The 12,228-nt window shown below is 34.8% G+C and overlaps 2 protein-coding genes across 9 annotated transcripts; one reads left to right on the top strand and one right to left on the bottom strand.

Moving 5' to 3' along the window:
- Positions 1–10,379, top strand: LOC130798417 (protein MICROTUBULE BINDING PROTEIN 2C). Of its 4 annotated transcripts, XM_057661388.1 has the most exons (6): positions 1–290; positions 532–609; positions 1,202–1,525; positions 5,760–5,993; positions 6,148–6,209; positions 6,421–6,685. In XM_057661388.1, exons 1-6 carry the CDS (start codon positions 114–116, stop codon positions 6,485–6,487), a joined length of 942 nt encoding a protein of 313 aa, XP_057517371.1. In that variant the 5' UTR covers positions 1–113; the 3' UTR covers positions 6,488–6,685. The 4 variants fall into 4 exon arrangements, with proteins under 4 accessions (XP_057517371.1, XP_057517373.1, XP_057517369.1 ...); XM_057661390.1 differs by lacking the exons at positions 6,148–6,209; positions 6,421–6,685 and adding an exon at positions 10,065–10,379; XM_057661386.1 differs by lacking the exon at positions 6,148–6,209 and having other exon boundaries at positions 6,421–6,937.
- Positions 6,822–10,084, bottom strand: LOC130798416 (uncharacterized). 5 transcript variants are annotated; one of them, XM_057661382.1, is made up of 7 exons: positions 9,950–10,084; positions 9,377–9,432; positions 8,282–8,769; positions 7,911–8,021; positions 7,502–7,807; positions 7,171–7,421; positions 6,822–7,082 (listed from the first exon to the last, which is right to left on the bottom strand). In XM_057661382.1, exons 2-7 carry the CDS (start codon positions 9,423–9,425, stop codon positions 6,974–6,976), a joined length of 1,314 nt encoding a protein of 437 aa, XP_057517365.1. In that variant the 5' UTR covers positions 9,426–9,432; positions 9,950–10,084; the 3' UTR covers positions 6,822–6,973. The 5 variants fall into 5 exon arrangements, with proteins under 5 accessions (XP_057517365.1, XP_057517367.1, XP_057517364.1 ...); XM_057661384.1 differs by having other exon boundaries at positions 9,377–9,417; XM_057661381.1 differs by having other exon boundaries at positions 9,377–10,084.
- Positions 10,380–12,228: the final 1,849 nt, after the last annotated feature.

Below are 12,228 nucleotides of genomic sequence, written 5' to 3'. Positions count from 1 at the left end.
TCTACCCTCACGCCATCGGCAGCCAAGAATCATCAAAAATTCAATCCCTCTTTCGCAGCATCACTCACACTGACACTGTTACTTCCAACATTTCTGGAAATTCAATAGAAAATATGTACTCAACAGGAAGAACAGTAAGAGGACGAGAAGACTACGTGCAAATCAACGAGAACTCTTCGGGAACCTACAATTTCAATGGCGACCGCCTTAACAAATCCGGACCCAATGATCTGGATCCGGTTCTCTACAATGACCTCGTTCAAATTGTTCCTCTCGTTCAATCTCTCATTGTAATTCCCCCCGCTTTCCTCTTTTATCTTTTTTGAATTTGTGTTTTTTCTTGAGGGAAATGTGGGGGAACAAGATCAATTTATTATTCATATGGGGAAATTCTCGAGATTTTGTCTCACATTTTGTGGCAATTCTACCGTGGTATCTTCCCTTTTTCATTTAATTTCTTAATGCATTTTAGATTGCTTTCAATTATGGGGAGTTTTGATTTGAATTGGGAATTTTTAATTTGATTTTTAGGACCGGAATTCTGATAGATCCATCACAAGAAGGGCTTCCATAATTTATACCAAAACTCCTTCTAGAGATTCCAAAAAGGTATTATTTTCCTTCCTTTTCATAATTTCTCCTAGTTTTGGTAATTTCATGAATTGATTTTCGAGATAATGAATAATTATCACAGTTTGATTCTTTTTTTTTTACTTCTGTATTTGGTTTAATGAACTTTCTGATCATGTATGATTGTGGTCTAAAACAAAATGCAGACTAGAATTTGATAATTTTGCAATGTATTAAGTTTTAAACCAAGAATTTGGGATGTTCCATGCATGGAAAACTGAAAATTTGTATTAAATTTTTTCAATTTAATGATAATTTAAATCACATTGCTTAAGATTTCAGAAGCAAAACATGATTCGCTGTTCACCTTTCGAATTCGCTATTTGCGCAAAATGGTTCAAAAGTAGCTAAAAATGATCATAATTCGCTTTTTCCAATTCGCAGTTCGCGACGTGATTAGCGAAGCATGTTACACTGTTCAGAAGTAAAAGATGATGATATGCTGGTTTATTTTTATCAACAGGCGATGCTTATGAATTAAGAAGATTATTATCCAACACAATTAGGTTGTTGTGGGTGAAAATGACTGTTAAAGTTGTGTGCCTGAATTGAGTATTTTTGCTTCCTGCAGAATAATAGGAATGGAGTTAAGTCTAAGCATGGAGACAAAGTGCAAGGCAAGCATATTAAGTATGATGGAGATGAAATACCAGATGACCATTCAACTGTTTCCTCAGCTAGTATGGCTGCAGAAAAAGAAGAGTTGAACTTTCTTAGGGAACAACTGGAGGATCTACACCGGCAATTATCTGAAAAAGATGAACTTTTGAAAGAAGTGGAGGCGGCTAAGAGTAAGATCAGTGCTATGCAATCACAAGTTGATGAGCTGAAACAATTTGCTAATGAGAAGGTTTCTCTTACTAAATCAAGTGAATCCCAGCTTAATGATGCAAAGGTATTCCTTTTCTTGGTTCTTTACTTGTCAAAATTTATGTGTTTTTGCATGTTGCTTATATATTATGCGGTGTTGAACAATTGCTATGCTTGTTAACAGCTAAAGTAAGTTGATGACACTCTTAATTTATTTGCTTATCGTTTTATATTCTATGAAAAATTCACAAATTGCTAAGGTTTGTGAGCACTTATGTTATTTTTTTTTCTGCTGGAGTTGATGAACTGTTTACGCTGGTTAGCTCTAAGGCCAAACACTAACATTATAAGGGTTCTTTTGCGTTGATGTATTGATGGACAAACATGGATCTATGTAGAGCAAAATTGTGATATCCATGCTAGACACAGGCTTGTGTCAAGGTGACCGGCTGTCCTATTTTCAAGGACTTCATTGTTTTCTAAAGACTAAGCGCATTTTAGTGTTGGTAAATCATACCCATGTCAGAGACAAGGATTGAAATTGAGGTGAAATGAAGAGTCTCGTTAAATGGACATGTATTATAACAATAGAAGTTGTTGTGTAAACTTGGTTTTATTTTGAAAAGGCGGTTCTATTTGTTGTCCAAAGCATCACTTAAGTAGGGAATTGAATGCGGCATTTCACCATTTGATGGTGATTCCCTTGGTTCATAGTATTTTGAACAGATATGGTCTTCAATAGACTGACTGGATTGCTTGGGTCTCGGTTTCTTTCATGAGCCTCTTCCCCCTTTGAGCTCATGTGACAAGCTTCATCTTTGGTCATGTGCATGGTGGTTACTGATTGAGAACACAATTTATTTTGGAGGATTGGTGATAATGGAGGGCTTTTCTTGTCAGGACGATCAAATGTTATCTTGCTTAATTCATTAAAGCCTTACAACCCAGGCCCCAAAACTGCTATTCAAAACTTCTGTATCATTGTTTGTTAGTGGAACTCTTTTTGTTTAAAGCAAAATGTGATAATGTGCACATTTTTTTCCTACAAATTAGAGACTATGAAAAAACCTTCGAAGTCAGATTTGATGGAGTTGATTTGTGAGAAATCTGGATTCTGTTTTCTTTGTCAGAATCCTACCCAGCAGAGTTTTGGATGATTCTATGGGTTTTTATTCCTGGTTTTCTTCTTATGATCTCCTCCAAAACACTGAATTTCCGTCCTCATTCTATATTCATTTATAATGCTAAAGTTCAAAGCTAATGGAACTGTTAGCTGGGGTTGATAACTTAGGGAAGCTTAATAAGGGTCTATTTGTCTTTTGATATTCACCTATTTTCTGATTTTGCTAAGGTTGATTGAAGGGTTTATACATAGAGCCTTTGTTTTACCTCACGTCTACGTGTTTGATCCTAGATACTTGGACATGGTTGTTATAGACCGACACTTCATTTTAGACTATCATGTATTTTAAAAATTTCCATCATGCATACTCAAGTTCACACTTGTACGGAGTTCTACCCCATACCCGTACCCCTTTCCGAGTAACATAGGCTTGCTACTTTAGACGAAAAAGTGATGAAAAGAATTATGGTAATTTTTAGCAAGCATCAGAACAAGAAAGTTGAAAATGTATGCAGGACGGAAAATTTTTGCCACCAACATTATGTTCAATTGAAAAGGTCTTTGTGTCTTGATATATATTATATCCTGTATTTTTCTCAGAATATATAGCCTGTAGGCTGTAACCTACGATATGAAGTGCACGTACAGATTTTGGATCTGTAATCAATGACAAACTTTTTTTTAAAATGTGTGCCTAGGCACAAGGCCCTTGAGACTAATACTATGTTTGGATAAAATTTTGAAAGGAATGGAAGGGGAGGGGAGAGGAGGAAAGGAGAGGGAGGGAAAGGGATGGGATGGGATGGGAGATTGGTGTGTTTTTCTTTCAATTATTTCAAATGTTGGAAGGATTTGTTTTGTTTAGAATGTGAAGGAGTACTTCCTTGTTCCTTCCAATTCCTTTCCCTCCCTTCCCCTATTGGTTTTAAAATGAGGGAAATGCAATCCTTCCATGTCCTTCCCCTCTCTTTCCTTTCATTTCCTCCTAGTGTAAGAGTACCTTGAACAAATTAGGGTGGGGTGGTATCGTAAAACATAGGTGGGCTGCGAGAGGTACAACCAAGGTGCAACAAAGCTGACTTATGAACCAAAAAATGTCATGTTTTGCCTCATCTATGCTGGTGCCTAGGCGATGCATATCGCATTGCCTTGGTGCGCCTCGGACTTTTTCTACTTAATATGCAATAGAGTCGAAGATAGATGAGAGGTATATAGCTGAACCTGCTACTTAAGTGCTGTTCAGAATTTGAACACTCCCTGTTTTCCACAACTTAGTTAGTTCATTTCAATTTAAGTTAACTGTTTGCCTACCACTTTCAGTCTCACATATCTCCATGTTTAATACGCTGAGTTTGTTTTACTTCGAGATGAATTTCTCTTGAAGTTACTTTTTCCTAAAGTAGGGATTTCACTATTGCTGATTAGTTCCAACTTCTCATAATATGTTTGCCTTTTTAAAGTGCAACATTTTCGCCCAAAGTCACGGTAGTAATTTTTTTTTTTTTTTACACTTAAAAGGATAGGGAGTATATTATAGAGAGTATTGGATTTATGTATAGGTGCTTGATGAATACAGCATCACAACAACAATGCCAAAGTCTTCCCAACAATATGAGGTCAACTACATGAACCAGAACAAATCATAACGTTGACAAAGATTATTCATCCCTGTCTATACTAATAATTAGTAATCTACAACTAACAAAATAAGTTCCAATAATTGTTTATGTATATGTTCTCCTCCTCTAGTCCTCCCTATTTTTTGTCATATGCTATTACGAACTCCACTTTTTCACAGTATTTTTTACTCTATTTATTGAGGTAAGCTTCGGCCTACCTCTTCCTCTTCTAAACTTCTTAATATTACAACCTTTTGCTCTTGTATCGATGCATTTTAGTTTGATTTGCACATGATCAAACCAACTTAGGCGGTTTTCTTTTGCTTTGTCCTCAAATATGTGGGACTCCATGCTCTTTCGTATGTCAAATGCTATCCTTTAATCCCACTCATTCATCACGCATCTCAACTACCCCTACGTTCTCTTCTCTGAAAGCTCAACTTTTTGATCCCTAGTCTAATGGCAATTTGTTATAATTTTCCTTATAACTTAAGTGGAAAAAGAATTGATGGATGAGAAAAGTTTTAGCTTTGATTATGAAAAAGAAAGTATATCATGTTTGATTTATTATTGGTTTGATATCCACTTGGGTGAGCAGATTGTTCTAGTTTTGTTGCAGATGATGATTTGGGATTAAACAAAACAAATGTTGGGTTGGTCTTCAATAGCATAAGATGTCATTAGCTAAATTTACAAGATTTTAGTAGCTCTGTTGGTGTTGTTTACTCATTAAACCTTTGCATGTAATGAAGTAAGTTGATGTTGTTTTGTGCTCTTTCAGCCGATTCTCTAAGTTATCTAAGAAAATTTCGAAATTTACAAAACCTAATGTGACGACCCAAGTTGAACTTCAAAAAGGATTGATATAATACCCATATAAACAAGATGTATCTTTTTCTCAAGGAGCTCATTTGCTAAGAACTCAAAGTAAGAATGCTTCGTGGGATCAATTTTAGGATGGTGACCTATTAGGAAGTTTTCCTGGGTGCACATGAGTGAGGGCAAAGTGCGCTGAAAAGACTAGTGTTGGTCTTGGGGCCACTCTACATCCTCCATGGGTAGTCATCAGTGGTGTAATGGGGTCGAGATGTTACAAGTGGTATCAGAGCAATCCCGTGGTCGTGACTGATAGTGTGTTTAGTGCATCTAGCGGAGAAAAAATCCTAAAACTAAGGCGCAACGAGGACGTTGCATTCTTAAATGGGAGTGAGTGTGAATGTGTGATACCCCGGGTTGAACTTTAAAAATGATTGATAAAATACCCATATAAACAAGATTCATTTTTTGTTCAAGGAGCTCATTTGCTAAGAACTCTAAAGTTAAGCGTGTTTGGTGGCGAGCAATCTTAGGATGAGTACCTCCTGCTCCTGAGAAGTTTTTCCGGTGCTCACAAGTGAGGCTAAAATGCATTGAAAAGACTTGTGTTGGTCTGTGGTGCCAGTCTACATCCTCCAAGGGTAGTCATAGACGGTCTGATGGGGTCGGGGTGTTACACTTGAAGTAGTTGTTCAGGAACGTGTATTTTGAGCTTTGCAATATTTCGTTATTTGAATATCATCCTGTTTTTTCTCTCTCAGATAAAGTTAGCAGACAAACAAGCTGCCGTCGAGAAGCTACAGTGGGAAGCCAAGACATCCAATCAAAAAGTGGAGAGGCTTCAAGCTGAACTGGATTCTATGCGTTCACAAATTTCATCAATGATGCATATATTTGAAGGCTTGTCCCAGGAATTGGACGATGCAGTAATATTTGTTGATGACTATGATGTCACATCATTCTATACGGATCATCTCCCTAATTTAGTATGTTTGGTAAGTCCATCGAGTGTTCATCTTATTCAAAGGATGTGCTTCATGTCTTTGTTGGATCCTTATGCATATCTTGTTTGAAATTTTATATGATTCATATATTGTGGCTGCCAAACTTACATTACTCCTAACTCAAGCCTCTTTTATTTAAGTGAAGTTGATGAAAATGTTTGCTACCAAGGGTCAATCGAAAGCAAACTCATTGTTATCACTAACAAGGTTAAGATTGCGTACATCTGACTCTCCAAATTCTGCCTAGGTGGGAGCAATCCAAATGGTATTGGGGTAACATAATGTTATATTAAATTAGACCAAACCAAACCTATTTGGATGACTCCTCACCTTCATCCTGATATGATATGTGATACTGAAAATGCTAAAAACACGTTTCTAGATGTTCTTGATTCTCAACCGATAGTGATTTGTTTAGGATGATATGGATGACAATGAGATGCAAAAAATGGAGGAAGCCCGAGAAGCGTATGCTGCTGCAGTAGCTATGGCTAAAGAAAAGCAAGATGAGGATTCACTTCTGGCTGCAGCCAAAGCACGATTACATCTTCAGTCGTTTGTTTTTACGACTGAAACCAATGCTGAATTTTAAAGTCCAAAGCCGTCAAACCAGATCTATTTTAATACTCCATGGAGGCAATCTAGCTTGTGGCCATCACATCTTTATCATGCAAGGCACACATGGAGAAAGCTTCAAAATTGTGCTCCAAATTGTCTTTTGCAATCAGATAAAGCAGCTTCCTATTGTTTGGCTTTTGAACTAAATTTTTAAAATTTCTCTAAAAAAATGGAATGAGCAAAAATTAGCACAAGGCAGTATTTGTTGTAGGTATAAATTGTGCGCTTTGATTTCTTCAGGAGATAATGTCTAATAGATTTGTTAGCAAAAATGTACTTGAAAATTCAATTATTCATAATTCCCTGCCAATTTTCCATTCCATTGGTTGAAGAAAAAAAATGGATACATTATTTCAGAATTTACAACATCGAAGACACGCAGGCCGAGATTTGTATCTCCTGAAACGAGCACTCCCTGATTTTGGCCATGTCACTGGACTACCGATCCAATCCCATTCCAATCTACAACATTAACACACATATTCATCTTAACAAGATCATCACAAACATTATCATCCATCACAAATTTTATTGGGGGTGATCAACTTACACAGGAAACTTAAAAGAGGTTGAGCTCCCATTTGAGTGATTTGAAATACTTGATTTAGCAGACTCGGAAGCCAGTTCTTTATTCACCTTGAGTTGATCATCGTCGTTATCTCTAGTATCTGATTCACTGAAGCCGCTCGATTGATCAGACTCTATGCTTGATAAATCAATATCACCCTTCAAGAGATCATCAATCCTAATCATCACTGCCAGTTGGGATTTCGGACTCAAAAATACTTCTTCCTCATCGACCTGAAAAAATGAGCAAATCTGCATGATTGATACTAAATAGCCATTAAAGTTGTTTATTTTTCTAATAGGATAGATCTTACCTCTGTATTAGGCGAAAAGAATCCTTTTCTAAAATCAGGAAGAACATTGTAATTGTTGGCATCATCTCCTATCAAGTTCCAGGGGGATGATGGATGTTCAAGGTCAAGGCTATGTTCGTTCTGAATTTGCTCTTCATCATCCAATTGACTGGAATCTGTTGATTCAACCGAACCATTTCTGCATTCCATTGATTCAGCCGATTCATTTCTAAGCACAATTTTGTTGTTTTCCGACAAATGATCACCAACATCAGTTCCAACTTGCTGCAGTTTAGGACTCAATTGGAAACTCATTTCTTCATCAGCCTGCATCCATTGTAATTTATAAGCAAAGAACCAGTAAATTGGACTATGCTGAAAACTACTAATGATTTTGTGTTTTTTGACTCGGAAGAGAAATTCATCTGACCTCTTTATTTGGTAACAAACAATCTCTTCTATTTATAATCTTTAAGTGGCTGCCAACCCTGTTTTCATCACTACATGCACAAGTGGCATTGTCATGTTCTTCACATCGAAGCTGCACTCACCCAAGTTCCCATCAAACATAAGAAAAATTGTAACAATATGCTTCCTAATTTGACAACTATACATCTAATACTCCCTCCATTTGTATTGATCAGTGTCATTCTAGACATATTCGTTCTTCTGAGACTTAATTTTGATGGTAAGTTACTCTTAAACTACATATCATCATATTGTTAAATTCATATTCAAATATGTTCTCCTAGTTCATATTGCAAACTTGATACTTCAATTTAGCATACAAAATAATCTAACCTTTCGAGCGATAGCTTTGGGACTGTCTTCCATAACAACATGAAAAGCACCATCCTCTTCAAAGCAGAAGACAATGTAGTCTTCATCCGCAAAAGGAGGCCAATCAGGCTCCTCTACATCACCTGGACCACCACTGCTAGAAGATAATGTGGAGCCAATAGTAACACGCCTTTTAAGTTTCCCTCGCTTGAGTTGGGGGAGGAATATCCTAGGAGTGCTCCCACCACTCTTAGCCTCATCCTTGATTTCCAGGGCTTGTGATGGTCGGGATGATGAAGAAAATCTAGGAGTGTTTGATCCTTCCCTTAGTGATCTCGGAGAGGAAAAGAATGTAGTTGAAATCTCTCTTTGGGACGTCGACGATGAAGGGGAAGAAATCAGATTTTTTGGTGTAGTAACTTGAGAGGATGAAGTTGAATATGGAAGAACAACTCGTTGTCTTCTGGTTTTCAAATCTTCCTCATCTAGATATGAGCATTTGCACATTACTGAGAAAAGAAAAGAATGGTAATGCATTCAGAAATATATATGATTCTGTTATATTGAGTATGAACTACCTAAAATTTACAGAATCTATCATCAACATTTCACTGGGAGATTTTCTTTGTTTGTTGTCTTTGACTCTATATTGCTTTAATTTAGAGTTGTGGATGACATGTTTGGATAATGCTGGTCATAAATTTAGTTTTATTCTATCGGAAGACTGATTAAATTAAAAGAATATTAGCGCAGTCATCAGAGAATAAAAGTATATAACCTCTATTAAATTAATTGTGAATAACAAACTGCTGAGGACCATGCTAGATTGTTTGACCTAATGATGTGCTATTTAATTTGGTGTATGGAGCTTTATTTTACTATGATGACCACAAGAACTGATCAATTGATGAAGGTAGCCGACCATAATCTTTTTGGAATGAAGGTTTTGCCATTGTTGTTGTAATAACTGATATTTGACATAGACAAAAAAACAGAAGATTTCCAGTAACATAAATTAACTGTTGAAAAAAATCTATTAGAAATTCCGTGATAGAAATTATAAATCATACTATGATGGAATACCGAACATGGAAAAGAAATAGAAAGATGGTATACCTTTGCCTTGCAACGTTGCTAGCTTCTTGACGATCCAGAGACTGCACATTATTCATCTATGATTATGTCAAACATTATTATGCCAGTCTTTAGGTTTGTCAGTTTCTACTCATAATTTGGAGAACAATAGAAGTAATAAAAATATATTTGAATTTCGAATCAAAAAAAAAAAACTTATTTGAATTTGAAATATGCAATAAAGAGATAATTATTGTATATTTGAATTTGAAATTGTATAAATTTATGAGGAAAGTTCAACACCTAATTTTAGTTTAAATGACCTCAATAATGACTTGCTGTATAAATGGTAAGAACTAAGGAGAGAGAGAAAATCAAGGACAACAAATTTCTCTGATTATCTTTAGGGTTTGGCACTTTCTGTGACTTCAATTCGTTTTTTCTGATTTTGAGTTTTGCTTCAATTCATTGATTGAGAAATTATATACAATTCGATACAATTTTGCTTCTGTTACTCGTTGATTTGCCCAATCGATTGAAAAACAGGAACAAAAATAGATCAATTTGACAAACCAAAATAGAAGTACAATTAAGTGAAGACTCGAATGAACAAACCTCCATTAACCATTTTTCATCTTGCATTTTATCTCTCTTACATCTTCCATTGAAGGTCCAATCTTATCTTTATCCTCCATTGATGTGAACTCTTACTCAATTCTTGTTGCTTCAGACCGTGAGTAAGACCCGGAGTTCATACGGTTTTTACTTGAATTGAAGATATGAAAGAAAGAATGAAGACATGGACTACACTGCAACTCACTCCACTCATCCCACCAATACTTGTACCTCTGGTTCATATTTGAACATTGTTTTATTGAGAGATTATACTTAACAACATATCTTAATCCTTATGCCATTCTTTGAGGAGCAAACCCGAAGATTGAGGAGTATTGTTTTACATACATTGTATTCTTTGTTTAATTGAGTGACCTAAGTAATTATGTTACTAACATTTTGTGTAATTTATCTTTACATATTTTTATATTTCTATTTTATTTACAATTTATTATATGTTTGACATCTAAAATTTAAAACTTCGATAAATTTATTGTTTTCTGCATGAACAAATATGATTCAATAATTATAGAAGAAAGTGATATACAATAGTGTAGATGATTCACTCATTGTACTAAAACATTCAGGTCAACAACGTTTTAAGAACCTTCACCATGTTGTTTTATTTATCATGGTAAAATTACTGACTTTTGATCACATATACCAAATTACATGTTGTTTTATTTATCATGGTAAAATTACTGACTTTTGATCACATATACCAAATTATCTTTCTTAAATTTAGTAAAACCCATATGTTCACATTTATTTTTAGCTAACTTTCATTCAAACATATTAGATTTTAATTTTTTGGTTGATTTTTTGCATTTTTTTGGACATTACTATACTTCGCCACCTTTTTTTTATTGTGTCGCCACCCTTTAAATATTGAATTTCAATATTGCCCTTAACGAAATTTCATAACTTTATCTTCTAATGACTCTTTGAACTAAAATTCAATATCAAAACACTATGAAAAATGAAAATAATCCCCAAAATGATTCGGTAAGTATCGATAACGATCGTTAATTTTACAAAAAAAATTTTTGTGTTGAAATTTGATACATGATCACTTTTTTGGACAAAACTTTTGATAGGAAAATCATATTACTGCAATGTTTGTGGCATTAGAATCTAGACTTCAATATCTTTCCAATGATATATCATATGCCTAATTTCGATAACCGAGTGAGAAACAACGATCATTTAAAGTTTGTTTGTGTTAAGATTTGATATATGTTCAATCTTTTGCACATAACTTTTAATAAAAAATTGTATTAACTCGAGGTTTACGGCATTAGAAACTAGACTTCAAGAGCTTTCTAACGATATACTATATGCGCAATTCCAACAACTAAGCGAGAAATGACGACTGTTTAAAGTTTGCAGTGATTTTTAACATCCAGTCGCGCGCGACCGGACCGCGGTATTATTGCATAAAACGCGTGAAAGGACTGCAGTGGAGTCGCACGTTGTTGTCGGAATTGGGCATATAATATGTCATTGGAAAGCTTTTGAAATCTAGTTTCTAATGCCGCAAATCTTGCGTTAATACGATTCTATAATAATAAGTTATGCCCAAAAGATTAAACATATATCAAATTTCAGCATAAACAAACTTTAAACGATCGTCATTTCTTGTTCGGTTATCGGAATTGAGCATATAATATATCATTAGATCTTGAAGTCCGGGTTCTAATTCTGCAAACATTGCAATAATGTGATTTCTCTATCAAAAGTTTTGGCCAAAAGAGTGATAATGTATCAAATTTCAGCACAAAACGTGTAACTAGGTTTATTTTTCGATTTAAAAAAATTGTTTTTTCAAAAAAAATTAATATTTTTTATTTAATTTTAATTATTAATAAATTTAGTTTAGTAATAATAATGGTTGATTTTATAATTAAAAATAGAATTAAGAACATTTTAGTAATTTCATTAAAAAATGTGGCGACTTTTAAGGATTGAGTTTTTTATTTAGCATCTACCGTCTTTATTGAGTTTGATTTTGATTGTCTTTCGATACCTCGGTCTACCCGGTACCGAAAAAACGAGAAATTATCAATGATACCGCTGAGTTTTGACACTTTATCCATGGTATCTCTAAGTTTTTTTATTATCAATAATACCCTTGTACTATTGAGTGTTTTACAACTGTAACCTTTATAATACCTCGGGTTTGAACGATTTTGGACGGAAAAATGTCAAAAAGGTTACGACTGTAAATTGCTCAATAACACAATTATACAAGAATTCCATTGATAATAAAATAACTTAAA

This window comes from Amaranthus tricolor, chromosome 13, assembly GCF_026212465.1.
Source record: "Amaranthus tricolor cultivar Red isolate AtriRed21 chromosome 13, ASM2621246v1, whole genome shotgun sequence".
NCBI lineage: Eukaryota > Viridiplantae > Streptophyta > Magnoliopsida > Caryophyllales > Amaranthaceae > Amaranthus > Amaranthus tricolor.
The sequence above is the reverse complement of the archived record's forward strand: the minus strand, read 5'-3'. Positions and strand labels throughout refer to the sequence as shown.

Coding starts and splice junctions, on each gene's coding strand:
- LOC130798417 (XM_057661386.1), top strand. CDS start 114: ATGTACTCAACAGGAAGAACAGTAAGAGGACGAGAAGACTACGTGCAA. Junction 610..1,201: donor CTTCTAGAGATTCCAAAAAG/GTATTATTTTCC, acceptor TGCTTCCTGCAG/AATAATAGGAATGGAGTTAA. Junction 5,994..6,420: donor TCCCTAATTTAGTATGTTTG/GTAAGTCCATCG, acceptor TGATTTGTTTAG/GATGATATGGATGACAATGA.
- LOC130798416 (XM_057661381.1), bottom strand. CDS start 9,425: ATGTGCAGTCTCTGGATCGTCAAGAAGCTAGCAACGTTGCAAGGCAAA. Junction 8,770..9,376: donor AGCAACGTTGCAAGGCAAAG/GTATACCATCTT, acceptor TTCTTTTCTCAG/TAATGTGCAAATGCTCATAT. Junction 7,083..7,170: donor ACCTCTTTTAAGTTTCCTGT/GTAAGTTGATCA, acceptor TTAATGTTGTAG/ATTGGAATGGGATTGGATCG.